Consider the following 20356-nt stretch of genomic DNA (forward strand, 5'->3'; position numbering starts at 1 on the left):
TAAGGTGCCGGCAGCAGAGGGCATACAAGCGCTCTGCATTTTCTTGACAACTTTTCTGTACATCTAACATTATTCCAAGTAACAGTTTGTTTATTAAAAAATCAATTACACATTATTTCCTGTGGCCCTTCCATGTGTATAATTATGCAGAAGTAAACAATTATCGTGATCAGGTTTTTTGAAACTTCCTATGTGTGTTTGGAAGAAATTTGGTGCAGTAAAAATTGTACCACCTTTCATTTGTCCTCTGTTACTTCCTGTTATTCCCACTGCTAGGCAAATACTTCTACATTCCTTTAAGTTCAGTCAAACAGACTCAAGTGAACAAGAATTTTGGCCAGCGGCCAGGGGAGGAATTTCCCGCATTCGATCAGCAATCTGTTCAACATCAAAGAGGTAGTGGATCCTGTTTCCAGGGTCCCTCCGTCCCACACGGCACCCGAATCCTGTCATCTCTAAGGATGCATAGATCTAGGCCCTTTCTCCTTGTATGCGTGGTTGTGGGGTGTTGTGGGGTGAGAGGGAGGGAAGAAAATAACATTAATTGAGCTCCCACGGTACCAGCCCTCGTGGCTCTGCCATTTTATTCCATGGTTCTCAAAGTGTGCCTCCCAGGGGCTTTTTGGAGATGCAAGTTCACTGTGCCTTCTCTGCAAGCCTCGTGCAAGTATCTCTAATTTTCTTCTCAAAACAGGAGTATGAAGTAGAAAGGCATTCCATCACACAAATGATATCACAGTGAAGGAGAAGACTCACACGGCTTGTGGGAAGAGCGGTATGTTCAAGGACGCCTCACTGAAATCTTACAGACAATTCTTTTTTGTCGTTTGGAAATGTTTATGTTAGCTTTCACTAGAACCACCTGGTGGTATTTGGGACTACCTCATTCTTCATACTGCCATTCAGTTGGCAAAGCTATCCCCAAGTTACAAGGAGTTTGGGTCCCAGAAGGGGTTTGAGATTCAAAAATCTTCCCCAGATACAATGTTGTAGATGAAGGTAAGGCTACTGTCTGGCCTCAAAACTCCTGTTTTTTCGGAGCCCCAAGCCCTGCCCCAGGGTGGAGCTCTAATCTCTGACCCTCAGGTCTACACCCTTGACCTCAACTGAGGGACACTTGAAGGGCAGTGGACACCGCCCATGCACGTGGCCACTATTTCCCCCTGACTTTTCCTCCTACGTCATCAAGTCGCCCTAATTTTGAAGTCTGAAAGGGCCTCTTCATGAAGTAGGATGCCCACCTCATACCAGGGACCCCAGGGAGAGAGAGGTCATCCTAGACCACTGCCCAAACATTGGCATGGCTAACTTAAATCTTGAGATGCTGATGCCATCCCAGGAACAGTGACAACAGATGGTTTACACGCCCACTATTCATTCCTCAGGTAAAAACTCTTTTATCTCTTGCAAAGAAGTGACTGCCGTCCAAGATGCTTGCTTGGATCACAGCAACTAGGGTCTGTTTGCCTGAGTAGTAAAGTCCTGAGTTTGTGGTTTTAAGCTATGAAATCTGGGATAACTGGATATGCAATGACATTCTCAGGGGTGCTTGGAAAGCTCACCCACCCACTGCTGAGCCTGCCTGCCCTCAGACGCCAAATGTCTCTTTCTTCTGCTCGTGTCGGCGCAGAGAGCCAATCAGCAATCTTCCAGGATCATCCACGCTTCCAGAAATGCAACCCGAGGAGACGGCTCTCTCTCTCTCCTGTAAGTCGCCCAGATCTTTCTGAGACATTCTATTGGAGGTCTTCTCACTTGGCTTGAGGGTGGGACAGGTCCCGCAGCAACACCCTGAGGGTAGGCAGATAACCTGAGCCCTTAGGCCTCCCAGCACGAGCTCTGGGGCTTTAGCCCCAGGGCTTCCAACCTAACAAGAAAAGTCCTGGTCAGGGTCTCAGAACACCTGAGAGCGATTTCCATCTGGGTGTCTGTACTGTGATGGTTAATGTTGCCCAAAGGTGATAGGTCCTAATTCCTGGAACCTGTAAAAATTACCTTATTTGGCAAAAGGGTCTTTGCGCATGTGATTACAATAAAGATTCTGAAATGAAGAGATGACCCTTGGTTCTCCAGGTGGGCCTAAAGCAATCACCACTGTCCTTATAAAAGCATGGCGAGGGAGCCTGAATTCGGAAGGGAAGGTTGTGTGACCAGAGGCAGAAGCTGGAGTGACACGGCCACAAACCAATGCTTGCCACCAGAAACTGGAAGGGCAGGGGACAGATTCTCCCCTAGGGCCTCCAGACGAGGCATGGCCCTGCTGACCCCTTGATTTCAGACGACGTCTAGCCTTCAGGAAGGAAAAACTTGCTCTTGTTTTAAGCAATTTACGGCCACTGGTTCCAACAGCCCTAGGACCTGACACAGTATCCCGCAGGCATCTCTGATTTCAGCCAGCCCCAGGAAATTCATTATTGCCTCCCCTCACCTGTTCTCCCACCACCAATATCCATTTATCAGCGGCTCAACTCAGTTACTGCAGCCCAGCAGGAGTTATTTTGACCCCTAACGGCCCCCACCCCCCAACACACACACCCTGGGAAGGGAGAGGCTGGGGATAGAGTCACACTGGATGGAACTGGGGGGTTTCTGCGTTCAAATTAGCAAGATTTCTGCCTTTTTGTCCCTATGCTTTCAACTCCCCATAAAGAACATGCCTCCCCTCACAGGGTCCCCACCTGACGAGGCCTGGGCCTCCTTCCTCTCAGCCTTCAGGGTAATAGCTCAGTCATTCCATCCTGGATATGCTTTGAAATGCTTTAGAGAAAAGAGTGGGCAGCAATGAAACAAAAGTTCTACTTTGTGTCCCTTTGAAATTTCCACAATAAAAGATGAAAAATAGAAGAAATTCCACCTACAGTTTTATTACCCATTTTTTCCTTTCTCTCCCACTGAAACTCTGGCAGTGAAGAGCCCGTTCATGGTCGAGCTGTCCTCATTTCACGCCATTCATTAGGTTCCCTTATAGCCAGAGTTAATGTTTCCTATTTCCTGCATCCTTCACATTTCTTAGCAACCTCTCCCCAGTACCATGGGAGTCAAGAGTGCACAAGAGATAGGTGCTCATCGGCTATTTTAGAAAAAAACAAAAACTGAAAAACAGCCAATGGTTTTTTAAAATACGCAACTTTATAAAAATAGTAGCTCCCTCTTTTTATAAGTGCTCCTGATTTGAAAAGTTAGGTATTGTTATATATATATAAACATATGTATATATATTTTATAAAGAGGACTAGGTGTTGATTAGACCTCTGAAAGTTGGTTCTATTTGTCTTTTATTTGTTGATTTGTTCATTCATTGTTGATAAAAAATATATGTATAGATAATATTTTTAAATTTTTTATATGTATATACTTAATAGTATATATACATATAAATAATATATAATATGGAAATACATATAATATGAAAAAAATACATATATATTTTTAAAAGACCATTTATTTAGTCCCTTCTAGTTGCCAGCAGGAAACATGGTCCCTAACATATAACATTTTAGAGAGTGTCTCCTAGAGGTAAAAGAATTGGAACTCAAACAGACCTAAAGAACACCTGGTTTTATAGGCAGTTTCCCCACACTAGGTGTCAGCCTTTTCCCGATTTGCTGATGGGTGTTTGGAGATCAAAGGAACCTCACAGGGTGACCAAGTGTCTAAACATCTTACAGAGGAAAGTCAGTCCACCTGCTCTGTGGAAACTACCCTCTGATTCCAGTCGCTCATTGGTGGCTGGGAGTGGACAAGCAGGAGTCCTTCACAGGACTGGGCTCGGCGACCTCAGGCAAGTTCTTTAACCTCTCTGGGCTCAGTTTCTGCCTCTGTAAGATGGGGTGATGCAAGCCCCAAGACAGTTTGCTGAGGACCTAGGGCCATGTAAATAAGATGCTTGGCTTGCGGTGGGTTCCCTCTGGATGTTGGCTACGACTTCTTACTGCGGCTGTGTTGTTCCTCAGTGAAAAGCACCGGGCCCTAGGATGCAAGCTCCAAATATGGAGTTACAGATGGAATAATGCCCCAGGACCAGGAGGTCTCTTCAGTTCCCCTGAGAGATGAGGAAGTATCTCCCCTACAAATCTGTAAATATTCCAACTTAACAAGATCCAAGGTAAAATCCTCAGGAGGTGAGAGGGGGGAGGGGATGGGGTGTGCTTTGGCAGCCTTCAGCTCTTATCACTGGGCTGAGATCTGCAGCTAAATTAAATCCCAATGTTTATGATAATACATGCAGAAAACAAGAATAAGACGACAAACCAAACAGTGACTAAGGACAAAGGCACAGTGTCAAAGTTTCTCTTTAGCTGCCATCACACCTGTGCCCTGATCTTGACCCATCCTCCTTCAGTCTGAACTCATAGGGACCCTAAGTCAGGTACACTGTGGCTCAAGTAGGAAAGAGGCTAACATTGCCTTAAAAAAAAAAAAAAACTCCATGAAAAGGTGCTCTGGAAAGCCTGACTCTACTAATTTGAAAAGTAAAAGCAAAGTTTTATAAGTCCTCCTCCACTATATTTTATAATTACAAATCTTTTCTTGTTAGGATGAAAAACTAAAATAATTTGAGCTCTGTTTCTTAAAGAGGATTAATTATTGATTAAATCTCTGAAAGTTCTTTTAATTTGCCTTTTATTTATTGATTAATTCACTGTTGATAACGTGTAAGCAGAACTACCTTTAATTTCAGCCATCTCTTCTCTATCCAAGGAAATAAACCTCCGATTTGAAAAAGTGGGCCACTCACCCTGAGGCAATTGAATGCCAAGATGGAGATACTCATAGGGTATTGCTCTGCAGGTCCAGAAGAGTATATGCTCACCTTTGTGCCTTCTGAGCAATGCAGTTGAATGTCCAAGAAGTTGTAAGATACACAGAGCAAACGTGTCCCTGGCTTTCCAAAAGAGCAAAAGCTAGATGCTGACAAGTAGAGTCCACCCTCGGAAATTCTGGCTAGGTTGTAAGTTCTTGGGAAAGAAAGCCACCGCTAGAAGTCCACAGTGGCTCAAGGTCATTCTAAACTCCTGCAAAACAGGTGTAAGGTTGATACAATGGGGTGACGTCTTTCAGTCAGAAGACTGATATTTTCACTGGATATTTGACTGTGTCTTTAATGATATAATGGACATGATACAGAAGCCTAGGTGTGATGGTAGGATACATAGATGTGCTCAACTAAATAATCCTACAAATGTTGCTGAGAGGCTCTATGAAGGTCTGAGAGAAGGGCATCTCTATCAGGGCAGGCCACACAAGACTGGGTCCAGCCCTTTCAGCACACTGACTAATGTCAATAGAAGCAGCAGGCCTTTAAATATTCAAATGATGTTAACTGGAGGGATGCTTAATGTGAAGGCAAAAAAAACCCTCTGCAAAATGATGTTTATTAAGGATGACTGTAAATTTGCACCTAAGTTCGAGGAATGAACTGGATGACCTTTTCAAGTGACAGATGGGTAATGTGACAATGATTATATAATAAACATAAATATAAAAGACGACTTTGTGATTTATGGAGACAATGAAATCATTGAACCTGCTTTAGTGAATCTAGTGGTCTGAATTTCAGCCCAGGCAAACAGCTGAGATTTGTCAATGTCACCTTCGGGTAGAAGGTGGGCTATTTTGGGACAAGGCGACTTCCAAAAATTCTAGGTGCATTTATATATGGTCCTTTGTCTTTCGGTTTATCATATACACCCACTTTTTAAATCCAGCTATTTATTTGAAAATAATTATACATGCACATGTACTTTAAAAAAAAACAAAAACCAGAGTGCTCCTTTGCACCTGGCCTCTCCTAGTGGTAACAATCTGTTAAACTCCCACCCTCCGGGCACCTCGTGGGGCCCAAGCACATGCCCAGCTCCGTGCTCTGCCCGCCGGCCAAGAGAGCCTCCTAGCGCGCCGACCCTCCGCTCAGTATCACAACCAGTATGTTGATATTGATGCAATCCACCAAATTTATTCAGATTTCCCCAGTTTGCATGCAATCGTGTGTATTTAGTTCTGTGAGATTAATCTGTGCAGACTCTTGTGACCTGTACAGTCTAGGTTCATTTGAGATTGATTTTTACACTCAAGGTTCACACTCATTAAGTCTCCTTTTACAAAGAAAAAAGTCACCTCATTGCTTTAACTAGAGGCATTCTGAACACTGTAGCTTGGAAATTACTTATGGGCAGTAACCAATGTTCAGCTTTATGACAGGAGCGGAGTGCAAGTGGTGCCTTTACTTCAATTGCCTGGATGGGACACAAAAGGATCAGCCATAGAATGCAGGCTACAGAATGCAAATCCCTCACCTGACCGCTGAAGACAGAGCAGAGTTGAGATTCCTCCGTCTGGACAGTGGCAGGGACCCTGACTCTTTGTGTCCACTGCGTCCCCAGCACTGTCCTTGATGGCTGCTGCCAGCATCATTACCTGCTAAAAGTTCCTGGCTTTTAAAGAACAGGTGTTCACCAACGTGCAAAGCTAATACAAAGGCGTTTTTTGCAAAGCACGCAAATAGCTATCAATGCAGTTATTTTTTTTAGAGTGGAATTTTATGGAAATGGAAAAGGGACAGGAATAGATGGCGCACCTTTTCTGTCCACGAGCATCCAGTGATTTCAGACCACCCCGTCCCCTTGTTGGCTACGCGTGGTGGGACATGAAGTCCTTGTAGTACAGTTCTATGAAAGTGAGAGCGGACTTCCCGGGCTGTTAACTTTAGGAAGAGCCAAGAAGAAGCACTTCCTCATCCGGGCTGGGCACTGCAGGGGAGGATCTGCGGGCGGCCGGGCAGTTCCCCCGGGACCAGCCCAGTGTTTTTCTCCGGCCCGGCCCTTCCGAGCGCTCTCCGGAGGGCCCCGCTTGGGTCCCGGCTGCGCGTGGCGGGCGGGGCTCGCGGGCAGGGTCGGGGCAGCCTGGGCGCGCGCAGAGGGCTCCTGGCCGAGGCCCGCGGCGGGCCACAGGGTGCGTCCGCGCTTCCAGGCCGGTCCCCCTTCCGGCCCGCAGGGGGCTCCCGCCGCGCCTCCGGCCTCACCTGCGCGGCAGCCCGTAGCCCGCGAGAACAAAGGCGGGGGCACCGGACTGGCCGCGCGCGCCAAGATGGAGGCTGTTGTGGGTTGCGGGCGCTCCCGCCGCCTCACCTGCCGAGACTCGGCCTCCCGGGCAGCCTGGTACGGGCGCGGGACCAAAGGCCAGAACTCGCGCCCGCCTCCACTGGCGCGCCCCTGCCCGCTCTGTGCCGCGCGGAGACCTGGGCGCGCGCTCCTGCCCCCTACCCTCCGGGCACCTGGGGGCGCCAGGTTCGGACACCGAGCGCGCGCACTTGCGCCACGGGATAGCGCGGGTGTCCGAGCGCGCGACCCCCGCCCGTGCCCCGGCCCGCGGCGCGAGGTCCCTTGGGCGGGCACACCCCCACCTCAGGGTAACCGCGGGACCCCGGGCGCCTCGGCCCCCGCACCCTGGCGGCCGCGCGGGTCCAGGAGCGCGCCCGAGCTCCCGCTCCTCCCACCCTCCAGGGACCTCGCGGGGCCCGAACGCGCGCCCAGCTCCGCGCCCTGCCCGCCGGCCCCGCCGCTCCCCGCCCCTCCCCGCCGCTCCCCGCCCCTCCCCTCCCCTACCGGGCCCGCCTCCCCCGCGCGCCGCGCCGCCCGCGCTCCCGGGTCGCTGCAAGCTCCGGCCGGCACTTTCCTCCTAAGTTGCAGTTTAAGTTCGCCGGTGGCGGCGGCGGTGGCGGCGCGGGCGCTCGAAGCCTCCCTCGCCCTCGGCCAGCCGGTGCTCCCCGGAGTGCATGGGCGCGGGCCGGGCGGGCCCGGGGGACTGAGCGGGGAGCCGCCTCCGCGCCCCGCGCCATGGAGGGTGCCGATCCCCGCCCGCGGCCCGAGCGCCTGGCCGAGGCCGAGGTGCGGGCGGCCGACGTCGGTCGCCTGGTGGAGGTGCAGCTGAGCGGCGGCGCCCCGTGGGGCTTCACCCTGAAGGGCGGCCGCGAGCACGGAGAGCCGCTGGTCATCACCAAGGTAAGGCGGCCGCGGGACCCACACGGTGACAGCCCGGAGGTGGCTGTGGGTGGGGACACCGGAGGGAGCGGCCTGATCGTGCACTGGCCTCGGGCGCGCATCTACCCAGGTCACCTGCGGGGACGTGGGGAGACGCGCCCCCGAAAACACTCCAGCCGCTCCGCGGTGGCTTCCAGCCCTGCTGGCCCCCAGCGCAGCGCAGTTTAAATGGCTTCTGTTCCGGGTCCCCTCCCTTCCCCCTCCGAGAAGAGGCCTGACCCGGTCCCCTGTCAGCCCCGGCCTCCGCAGCGGCGGCTTGCACCTGTGGGGCTACCCAGAGGTTAGGGAGGAACATTCTCTTGTGCCAGGGTGGACCGAGCAGACCCCTCCCGAGGTCTAGCAGACCCATTCTTGCCGCCCTAGGTCTTTGTTTCTGCACCCCTTGAACCTGCACCGCTTATCACTAGGAAACCTAGACTAGGACGCCGCCGCCAGCCCATTCTCTATTCCCATCAGCCCATCAATATTTACTGACTTTCGGCTTCCAGCCCTAGATCCACGGCGCTCTGGATATCTGCAGAAACGTACAGAAACTGTTCATCGTCCTTTAGCTGCAATACTAAGAAATTCCTTGTGTGCCTCATCAGGAATGTGTTTTGCATATATATGTGTGAGGTGGGAGGGGTGCTGATTTAGAACTTTGAATTCTCTTGTCTAAGAAAAGAAAAAAAAATCCATTTTGAAATTTACCAGCCCAACCTGTATAAAACCGGTCAAAACACGACAACCAATCATCCAGTTTTCTTCCGGTTAAAAGTGTCTATTGATCAGCTTCTCTGGGAAAGGTTGGGCTGGGCCATTCCTAGGGACAAAGTTCCTTTTAAAGTGTAAAAATCCTTGGCTACTACCAGAAGTGTGTGAAGGTGACTTTCTAGTTTTCTCTGCTTTACTGTTTCACCGCAGCAGGAAGAAATAAAGTGGCTCCTAACCCTGCTGTAATGAGTTTGGAAAGTGGTGTGGCTTTGTTGTTCAGATACCAATTGAGATACCAGACTTTTCTATTCTTTCTCTCATTTTTATATTTAAAAAACTAGGGACTTTGAGGGAAACCCTTGTTTAGATGTGCACTTGAACTTACGTTGAACTACAGAAAGAGGTTGTCATTGTTATTATAAAAACTTAACTAACCTGTAAACCGTTAAGGAATTGGATTCTTGGAAAAAGATGGTGAGCATACTGTGGACACCTTGCCCAGCAGGCCTTTTCCTGCATATGTGTGCATTCAAGCATGCTAGTTTATGCCTTTTTAATAAAGGTTTCAAGGCACTTCTGGTGGTAAAATTTAAAAGGATGCCAGGCAAATGACTCAGACTTTTAGCATGTCCCGTATTCCTTTTAAACAAGGTGCACAGTGCAACATACCTCAGACTTATTTTTATAGGAGATCGAATACACTGTGAAACATTATTTAAGGTGAAGTCTTGCCTTTCGACTTTACACGGTGTAAGAAAGTTGGAAGTCCCTTAAACTCTAAAATTTTTGTTTTTACTAAGCTGCAGAAGGGGACCCTAGAGCACCTCCTCTTTTCTGCAGGTACCCCAAGTTCTAAAATACCTAGTGTATTGTTAGTGGCTTTCTGTTGTCCCTGTCCAGGAGGGCCCCCCCCCCCGCCCCGCTTCAAACTGAAGGAGGCTGTCAGTAAAACCCAGTGGACACACTGGGGCCTTTTTGGGGAAGTTTGCTACTGATTTGGCTTGTTAGCTCTCACAGACATTGGGTAGTTGCTAAGGTTTCTTCTTTTTTAAGTGTTTGGGGCCAGGATGATAGTGTGTGCTCAGCTTTTCTGGATTGTGCATCAGGATTTTGCAGAAATAAAAATGTTTGTGATTCTTATGTGACATCTTATATGTCCCTCCCTTAAGTAGCTGCTTAGTTTTTATAGATGCTCCAACATGGCTAGAATCTTGTGGTTTCTTTGTTTAGGATGGAGAGGAGTCTGGACAGTTTGGGACTTCTGTACTAAATTTCCACATATGCTAGTGTGTACATGCACAGGGGCTGCTTGCACAAGTACATCAATACTTGTTAACCACACGTCCTGTTGCATGGTATTCGCAGTACTTCATGCACCTGTCTTTCCTCCCAGATTAAGTCATCAGTGATGCTTGCTTACAATCTAACAGCTGGTAATTAACTGTCACATTATGAGAAAAGGATGAAGTGTGTCCATTTAAAACCAGTTAAAGAATGAAAATCGTCTGTTGAGTTGGAGACTGGGGCATATTGTTCCACCATCCGAATTTGGATTAAGCCAAGCTCTGAATCACCCTTTCCCAATAGCTACCGAAAAATCTTCAGGGCACATTAAATAATAATTCTAACAGTTTTTTTTTCCTTTTGAAACACCTTGTAATTAAGTAATTAAACGTTAGTCCCCTGGGATATTACACAACCCATTTTCTATTTAAGAGAATCTGACTTGGGTGTAACTTGATCTACTATAAGAGGACACAGTTGTTTCATGATAATGGGGGGTCTCATTGACAGCTTCATAGGCGTGCACGTCTCAGAACTGGGAGAGATGCCAAGAAGAAGGCTTGTGCAGTCCCTGATCTTCAGATGGAGACATTTTATTAGCCCATTTTGTAGGTGAAACAGCTAAGCCAAGGGAGGCTAAACAGAAGCCCTGAGGTCACAAACCTGGCACGCTATGGGAAATTCCATGAGGACCAGCTCTTGATCCCACATGTTCCTGCTTTGCCTCTGCTCTGTCTAGAACCACTGGCAGTGCCATGTTAAGTAACTTTGTCACATCCATTAGATGAGGATTTTTCCGCCTTCGCACTGTTGGTATTCTGGGCTGGCTGGCTCTCTGTGGTGGGGGCCGTCTTGTGCATTGCAGGAGGTTCACTAGCAACCCTAGATTCCACCCACTTGATGGTACTGGTACCTGGTACCCCTACTCCAGGTGTGACAGCCATCAGAAGTCCCCAGATGCTGTCAAATGTCCCTTTGGGGCAAAATTGCTCTTTGCTTCTAAAGGGTTTTTAGCTTTTTAAAGCTCATGCTTTATTCTTTTTGAACACTGGCCTTTTGGGTAGTTTGCATGGAGGGCTATTTGCTTCCCAAGCACTGGCCCTGATAATAGGCTTTATTTACATAGTAAAACTCAAACAAATACTTGCTTCATCTGCATTTTTGTAGCTGGAAAAAGGAAATCAAGCAGAAACTCCCAGGAGCTGTGTTTTATGGGCATAGTCAGCAGGGCTGTTGGGTAAGGACTGTCTTTTCTTCCGGGTCTAGTTTGAAGTTAGAGGGATACCAGCTTCCCCAGAGTGGCATTCTTGGAATTTGAAGTGCTTGTGTGTCAAGTCCCACCAGACCTCCACTGAAAGGTGGATGCTGGATCTGTCACCTGACTTTTAGCCTGTCGTTTTACTGTGGCTGGGAAATGCACAGAAACCCGTTTCTCCATGCTGCTGTTGGAGAGGGAGCAGAAATAGTGTCCATGTCCTAAGAAAATAGACTTTGAGCTGTTAGTATTTCTGAGGGTGCACTTGAAAGCAGGACAGCCCAGGACCTGGGTGAGTCGGTGCCATGGATGTCCTTGGTGTCCTGTTTTTGCATGTTCCTTTTGCTCATCAGTTCAGCAGATGTAAAACCTCAGTGGGGTTAGGGAAGGGGCTAGAATTCCAAGAAGGCAGTAAGGGATTCCTTAGGAAGCATTCAGTGCACCAGCTGGGTGTCAGCTGGCCCCCTGCAGCCTCAGTAGTGCTTGTTAAAGGGGGGAAGGAATGAAGCCTCAGCCCCTTCTTTGTGCTATTTCTTAAAGCTCCCGTCTTTCTCTGCCCCCAAAAATGTCAGAGTAGGGCCTTGGACAGAAGCTGCAGAGTAGATGTTAATTAGGGCCTGGCCTGGTCCCAAGGGCAGCTCCTTTGGCAAGTGGATGATTTTCAGGTTGCCTCTGGGGAATAAAACTGCTCCCAAACTGCCTCCCCCTCTCAGGGGGCACCAGACTGTTAAAACATTTCTTTGGACAAGACACAAAGTCCTTAAATGGCCTTTCTAATTTGGATGGAGAAGGTGGGGAAAGGTGGGTGGAAGGGAACTTGCACATTTTGGGGCTGTGCATGGAGCCAGGTGGCAGACCGTTATCCAGAGCTCCTGATGTCAGAAGGCTCAGGGCACAGATGGGCCTTGGTGGGTGGTGCTGGTGGGCACGGAGCATGCATGACACCTTCCTTTGTGGCTGAAAGGGCTTGATTTTATGGGGCCCTGCTAAGTCATGGTCTTCGGTGACCTGGGGACCTGCGAGCTCAGAATGAGCAGTGACATTGGTCAGGACAAGTTGTCCTTGATAGAATCTGGACCTGAAGGCCGCCTTTCAAACAAGCCCACCCACCATCTCAGAGAGACCTAGGTGTCATCTTACTTAGGCTACAAGCATTCTCCAGAGGACACGTCAGCAAGCACAAGCCACCTTTCCCCCTGACTCCTCCCCCCAAAGAGCCCACCGAAAACCCTGGCCATAAAAAGCCTCTTGACCTGTTAGAGGCTCCCTTTCCTTTGTTCTGCTGGCCAGGACAAGGGGGTCCCTCTCAGGTTCAGCAATAAACCTGCTTGGACTATTGAGTTTGCATTCCCTCTTTTCTCTTCATACCCTCTTTTTTCTTTCAGTCCTATGTCCTTATATTTGCTTCCAAGAACCAAGCTTTCTCCATATCAGTAACGGGTTTTAAAAAGAGGCACCTGTTGAATTGAGTGATGGACCAGGAACCCTCGGATCTGAACTTCTCCGTGGATGTTGCGCGATGTCTGTGTTTAGGTACAATCCCCGGCAGTGCCCGTGCTTGGGAATGCCGGCTTTTCCAGGTGTCTGGGAGGAATCTGTGGTGGCTGGGAGAAGCCACCTCAGCACACCCAGGGGCCGAGGCTGCTGTTTTGGCCCCAGCAACTCCTCGCATCAAGATCCTGGTCCCTTTTGAGGCCAGCCGCAGTTTTTCCAGTTGTTAGGAGTGTAATTCTGAAGACTCACTTGTATTTAAATTGATAGTATGGTAAAAAAAGAAAGGTGAGTTTTCTTTCTTGTGCTGAAAGCCCCTTTCTTTCAGTTGGTAGACCTGCCGTGCCAACTGGCATGCCAGTATATCTTTATTACGCTGTCCAGCCTACACCTACGTGGGCCCTGCTGAGTTCCCATCCTTGGTCCTCAGGAAGAGTTTTGGGCACAGGGGGTGGGGGGTGGGCGTAGGAAGTCAGGCTGAGTCTAAAGTCAGATCTCAAGGTCTGGTGGCTGGAGCTTTGAGGTTCAACGGTTAGAGGATTCTTCCTTTCTTAGGTATTAATCTAGCTTGACTCACATCTAGAAATCTAGAGGCTCTGTAGTGTGAAAACCTGTACAAATAAAACTTAAGCGCTGCATCAAATATCTGTACCAGGATGGGTTTGGATTTCCTTGTTCAGTTGTATTTCTTAACATGCCCAAACATTCATCTTTCGAGAAAAAAAGAAAACTGGTTTGCCCACAAGCTAAATGTAGAACGGTATGATAATGAACCTGTCATAAAAACAATTGTTTTTAAGTAATGACTCTGTGGCATCTTACTACACGGATGGACAGTGACTGCAGTGGGGGTTGGGGGAGACTTGTTGTAACCACAGTGTAGCTCATATGAAACCTTCATAAGATTGTATAGCAATGATACCTTGATAAAACAAAACAAAACCAAAACAGTTGTTTTCACTTTGTCCTAAAGAGCTGGTATTTCTAAAACTCGCCCTTCTATTTCATGGCCAAAGACATTGGGCTCCTGGCTTGGAAAGGGCTGGTTTTTCTATTTGGAAAGCATTGGGATTTGTGTTCTTGCCAGAGCTGTTTTGTGTCCACATGCAAATAAACCTGGATTTGTGGGTTTCTGAGGAGCTCTGTGCAGCTTCTCTTCTTTGTACATGCGGCACAGTGTAAACATTCGACAAGATAATTTAAGGGTTTAAAGACTGAATGGACTTTTTATTCAGGTCTTAATGTTTACTTTCCAATGCCATAGTCAGGAAGGGGGCAACACTTTGAGGAGAAATTCTGCAAGCCACGGCCCTCCAGGCCAAAAACTTTCACCCCCATGCAGGATTTTGGAAGGGCTGAGGGCTGCATGTTGCTGGCTTTGTACTCTTAAAACTTTGCTGGTGTGTAACACGGAGAGAGTATGTTCTGAAAGAATTGTTGTTCTGTTACCTTGTTGAGTCAAATATTTGCATCTAGTTGACAGAGGCTGTAACCGTTTCCCAGTGTGAACGCTAACACTTCTCTTCGGGGTAGCATAGCTTAGTAGAACAATCGGGCAACATAAAAAAAAGAATCGGACTAACCTTATTTTAGGTTCAAACCAATAAGGTTGTTCTGAAAAGCCAGGATATTCTCAATAGCAAAGCAAGAGTAACATTTTTTTTTAACTTGGGCTTTAAAAAAAAATTCCTGGGGTAAGTTTTAGGGAATGTCAGCCACCTGTGTTGGATGGGGAAGGAGGGACAGTTCTCCGCGTGGGCTGGGAAAGGTTGGGTTTGGGTTTCCTTTTGGCGGGAGGTGACTGAGACTTTGAGATCAAAGGCAAATTTTGAAGGTCAGCAGTAACCAGACAGGGTAGAATCTGAGTACTTTAAAGGCAACAGTTTTGCTTATTAGTGGAAGGAAAGAGACAGAATGTTAGTGTATCTTCTTGACTTTTTATTTTTATCAAAGTGGTTCTTGTACAGTTTAAATAACCAAGTAGCTCTTCAGGGCTTATTTCCTATCAGCAGCTCCCTCCTCTGTCATTTCCCCTTCCCTAGAGATAACTCTAGAAACAGTTTAGCTGATATCTTTTGGCATTTGCTTCTTTTCCGTATTGCTGCTATTTTTGTTTGTTCCTGTTAGGGGTAACCGTGGACTTCCCACTATGGAAGACTGGGGTTTGGCCTTTGTTTCACATAACCTCCTTGCCACCAACTACCCAGGCATATTTCTTGGGCTCCCATACTCGCTATGTAATCACACCATAATTTGGGTTAGAAGAGGGTTTTTTCAACTTTAGTACTGTTGACCTTTGGACAGAGTAATTGTTTGTCGTAGGGGGCCATGCTGTACCTTCTAAAATTGTAGCTGGAGTGAGAACGGACCTTTCTGTTTCTTGATCCTTTGTACTGGCTCTTAATTTTTGCAGACTTACTTTTCATTTCTCTGTGTGTTTGTTGTTCCTGGGAGATTTCATGCAACCTTATGTCAGAGTCCTTCCATTGAGTTTTGAATTTGTGTGCTCAGTTTTTTTAAATTGCAAAGGTTCTTTTGTTGTCGTTGCTGCCCTTGAATGTTCCTTTTTGATACCATACTCATCTTGTTCCATGGTTCCTCTTTCCTACCTTTGAGGATATTATACTGGTTTTTCAAAATGTCTTCTTGCTGCATAGAGGGCGCTCCTGAGCTCTGCAGCTTTGTTTTGCCCTTGCTCTTCCATCTGTGAGGTTCCTGTTGAATGTATAGTGCTGCTGCCGTCCGTGGGAATTTCAGAGTGGGGCATCACGACCTGCGTTGGAGGCTGGGTGGGTGTGGGCGAGTGATCTGGTGAGGCTGCTTCCCTGGGGACTCCTTTAAGGCCATAGCTGTGGTTGTTTCTTTTGGGCTGGTCATGTCCTCGTCAGACAGTAATTTTTTTTCTCTCCTGAAGATAAGCTTCTGGTGTAGGGCAGATCTCAAAGGTGAAGGGAGGTCTGCCAGTTGAGGGGACCACTGCTGTGCTCAGGGAGGGGAGAGAGGTCACCCCTGCCCCCTCCGCTGGCCACAGTGGTTCCAGTTGGGAGGGAAGGTCTTCACAGTGATGAGTGGCAAAGCTTGCATTTGCAGCTGGATCTTGCGCTCCACCCTTAACCTTTTCTAATCCTTTATCCTCAGTCTGTCAAACTAGAATCATTACCATTTTTAAAATTATATTACGGTGAGGTTTAAAGGAGGCAGTATGTAAAGTTAGCTCTAGTAAATTTAAATTCCTTCTCTCCTCTCCTTTCCTCCTTTTCATGACTACATCCTATTTCATTAAGAATTTGAAAAATATAAAAAGTAATGTTGATGTATTGACCCACCAATTTACTATGGAAAGACTTGGAGCTGGATTTTGCACGGTAGCATTTTTATTGTCTCCTAGAGATTTTGTTACGGATTTTGCATAGTATTGGATTTGAAGGGAAGAATTTAATTAAAATCCACATCTCTTGCCCAGCACCAATTCATTGGTTACGTTATTTACACCCCCCACTGGAAGTCATCATTTCCTCTTTTCCCTCAAAAATATTTTTTGAATAATAGTGCTTCTTCTTTTTATAATATCAGTGAAAAGTCTCTCAGAGCAATGTGATTTTCAGAAAAACAGGACTTTAGAACAGTGGTTTTGGGAAGTGAAAGTAGTAGGAAAGATAAAGGTCCAGTATCCCCAAGACAACAGACACCATTTCCTCACTGCTTCGCTCTCTGGCTGGAGAAAACCTTTCAGGGCGTACAGTTAGACCCACAGACTTGGCGGAGACACTGTCTGCTCACCAGAGCCCATGTGTCCTCTTGTGGACGCATTGCTGGATGACAGATCCCAGCTTCCATTGTGGCCAGGTGTGGCCACGTGACAGTTCCACCCGATGAAAGCAGATGAAAGTGAGGCCTGCCGGTTCAGCCTGCCCTCTTTCCCCCTCTTCCGGTTGGAGGGAAGTCCGACCTATGCTGATGAGGCTACCGTGATGCCTGGAACACGGTTACCCTCCCATTAGTACCAGTACATGAGCAAGAGATGAGCCTTTGGCGTGTCGGGGCCATTACACGTTTCTTGGTTTACTCGTTACAAGAGAGAGATTATTCTAACAGGTGAAATCCAGGGAGAAATCAAAGTTTGCCTTTTAACAAAACACCTGACTTTAAGAGACGATGCTTCATGTATACCTGTACAGGAGGGAATGATTATTTACTTTGTAGAAGGAATTGCTGTGCATGTCCAGTTAGCAGGTACTTTGTTCCCTGCATACTTATTACTTAAAAGGAGACGTGTATGCCCGTAGATTCAGCTTCTTTCCACCTGATGATTTAATGTTCACCCTCTCTTGCTCTGTGGTCTGCTCCCTGCAGGTGGTTGCCTGGGAGCTATGGAGAAGTGGGGCAGAGGCAGGGAGAATCCCCAGTCCAGATAATCAGTCCTCAGGTAGGGTTGGCCAGAGGAGAGGAGAGGAGGGGGGGTGGCTAGCTGCCAGTATGATGTCAGGAATTGGACCTTTCTCCTTGTTGAATTGTGCTTTCCTTAACCATTGTGGCTAAAGGGCAGAATATGTTGCCTGGGAGTTGTTACATGTGGAATTCTCATGAACACGGCTGCCTTTATCAGACTAATTAATTATAATCTTGTATGGCAGACTACTTTTTTTTCCCCCTCTGGAAAATAGAACATAAACACTTGAATTAGACCATCAAACAAAGGGACAGGTATACAAGCCTAAAGACAGCTTCACAAGGTGCAGGGGTAGGGGGGGACCAGAGGCCCTGAGCCTCGGGACCATGAGCCCTCCCAGACTTTCCAAGGAGGTGAAGGTGCGTGTTTGCCTATGGTTTGCAAATGCTGAGGCTGACAAAATTCTGCCATCTGTCTATGTTAATTATGTATGTTTGTAAATTTGTATGCACGGTGATACTTAGCTGTGCTAGTTATACATATGCTTGTAAATTTGTAAGCACAGTGACTTTTTTCTTGGGGCAGAAACATTTAAAACCATCTTGAAAAAATCTAAAATAAAGGGAGAAAAATAAATCACTAGCCCAAAACATAGTTTATTTCTGGTGGTATAGCTGTATCAATTCATTTTCCCCATCTCTGTGGGATTCCTTGTACCACGTCGATGTAATTAGTTCCTTGAAGGTAGTTCTCTTAAGAATGACATTATCAACAATCTTTGGAATCAGGTGAAGCTTAGAGAAAGCTTAGTTTCATGCATGCCACTTGGAATTGAAAGAATGACCTGTTTTTGTTATTGCAGAATATATCGAGTTTTATCATTTAGCTTTTTTTAAACAGGCAATATTAAAAAAAACACAACCCGAACTTTGGAAAACTGAGTGCTTTATGTTGGTCAAATAGGTCGGTCTTTAAAGCAACTATGTGCCTTTTTGGTATGTGCAGCGTTTCTTTTAATTTCCTTAATGTTTATAGATGCCCTGAACCTTGAATGAAAGTTTGGAGAGGAAACATCTGGACTTGAAACGATAGGCCTGCTGCTGCATGAATCATTATTTTGTGTTGATTTAACCACAGAGATCTTCATAGTTGATGCCACTAAGGTTTCTGAACTGGGGTTGGGGTGGTGGGGAGGTGGGGGACACTGTGGAGGTGGGGGCACTGTTTGTATCCTCATTCCCCATATTCAGTGATTGGTGTTTTGGGGAAAACTGATCAGAGCCTCTATCATGAGGGCAGATTTTACGTTCTCTGCTGGTTCCTGAGGATGCTGTTCCTTCTGCTCAGAGGTAGGAACTTGGTTTGCTTTTACAGAGCTTAATTCCCAAATTGCCTGTGCTGTAATTGCCTCCTGAAAAAGATGGCTCACTCAGCAGGAAAACTCATTGTTTCCCTGTCCTTTGGGCCATCATCGAAATGACTTTTGCTGGACTCTTTTCCTTTGTTGTCTGCTACAGTGCTGGTTTTTCTTAAGGTCCTTCCTTGGTCTCTCCTCTCCCACCTAGGTGGTCTCAGGCGCTTCCTTGAAGCAGTGCATGTATGCGGACGACTTTCAAATCTCCATCTGCAGTCCCAGTCTCTCCACTGGCCTCTTGGGTGTTGCTGAGGCCCCTTATCTCAATGGGATCCAGACAGAGATCATTTATCTTCTTTCAGCTTCTCTAATTCTGCTGGATTTCCAGTCTTGTTGATAGGTTTCTCCTCAAAGATCGAGTCATCCTTGATGTCTCTTTCTCCTTGTCCTTCCACAGCCATTTGAGCACCAAGTCCTTTGGAGCCTGAATGTCTTGTGTTTGTGGCTTCTTCATCCCTGTGTCACTGCCTCCATTCCAGCTTGCTGGACAGCCACACTCACATGTACATTGCCTGTGGACTCCCCATGACTCACACTCTTCTGGCTTCCAGCAGTGGATCTGCCAAAATGCCAATTGGCTTCTCATGCTTGTGCTGGAAAGCCCTCAGTAACGCCTCGTGTGACACCTTAGTTGGGTATAGAAGGTTCCTTATGTTTTAGCTCCTGCCCATTTCCCAGCCTCCTCTTCCACTCTCCTCCCTCCTGCCTTTGTCCATTAGTCCTATACTGTCCCAGGTTGTGACTACATGTCATATGTGACTGTTGAGCTCTTGAAATGTGGCAAGTTCAAACTGATATGCATACTGTAAGTGAAAATACTCACTGGATTTTAGACTTTGTCTGAAAAGAAAAATGTAAAATATCTCAATAATTCCTTCATACTGATGACACATTGAAATGATATTTCAGCTCTATGGGGTTAAATAAACATATTAATCAAAGTTAACTTCATCTACTTCTTTTTGCTTTCTAAAAATGTGGCTTCTGTGATACTGAATGTTATGGAGATGGTTCTTACTATATTTCTATTGGACAGCCCTGCTTTGGACTCTGGTTAGGCAAAGTGTGGTCCTTGGACCAGCAGCAGCAGCTGGGAGCTTGGGAGAAACGCGCCCAGAAGCCCCACCCCAGGCCTGCTGAATGAGACTCTGCATTTTAACAAGATCCTCACATGATTCCGAGGCAAGGCTGAGTTTGCCAGGCAGCTTGGGAGAGTTTGCCAGTCCCCAACCATGTTGTTTGAGGCTTTACAGAGGTTTCTTTCTGCTGCTTTCTTTCTGAGCCATTCATGGTTTTGTGGAAGGCTGGGCCCACGTTGCACCACCCAGGCACAGTGGCCCCTGGCTTCCCTCCCTGAGCACAGAGGCTTCCTGAGTGCCCCTCGTGGGCTGTGTAATCAAGGACATAATAACATCTTTGAGCCTGATTGACAGGAATGTCCCTGAGAGCAGAGACTGGCTCTGATGCGTTCTTAGTATCCTGGGATGTTGCCTGGTACATAGTACAGAGGCACTAGTCTAGTGTCGATTATGTCTGTGATAGGCTGGTGTGTGCTGCTGCTTTGATTCAGGCCCAGGAGTTGGGGAGTGAAGGTCAAAGTACCCCCAGGACCAGGCAGGTCATTCAGGGTACGTTTTATGTGAATCAGGGCCAAGGGACCTGTGGGGAGGCCAAGAGTCGGGGAGGCTAAAGAAAGCATCTCTCAGGTGACTCTGAAGAACATGGCCTTGCATGCTGTAGCGAAATTACACAGATGCTTCCTAGGCCTCAGAGCAACATGGCGTAAGTCA

The 20356-nt window shown here is 47.3% G+C and overlaps 1 protein-coding gene across 3 annotated transcripts in view; it reads left to right on the forward strand.

Annotated features, from left to right (window-relative positions):
* Nucleotides 1–7633: 7633 nt before the first annotated feature.
* The window catches only part of SHROOM2 (shroom family member 2), a 112793-nt gene continuing 100070 nt past the window's right edge, over nt 7634–20356 (forward strand). The window contains exon 1 of one of the 3 annotated variants that reach the window (XM_036913012.2): nt 7634–8000. In XM_036913012.2, the coding sequence (XP_036768907.2) occupies nt 7836–8000 (165 nt within the window). In that variant the 5' untranslated portion in view covers nt 7634–7835. The remainder of the gene's footprint in view (nt 8001–20356) is intronic. The other 2 variants (XM_036913011.2, XM_036913013.2) reach the window with 2 other exon arrangements.

The sequence above is a fragment of the Manis pentadactyla genome, chromosome X (assembly GCF_030020395.1).
Source record: "Manis pentadactyla isolate mManPen7 chromosome X, mManPen7.hap1, whole genome shotgun sequence".
Classification (NCBI taxonomy): Eukaryota; Metazoa; Chordata; class Mammalia; order Pholidota; family Manidae; genus Manis; species Manis pentadactyla.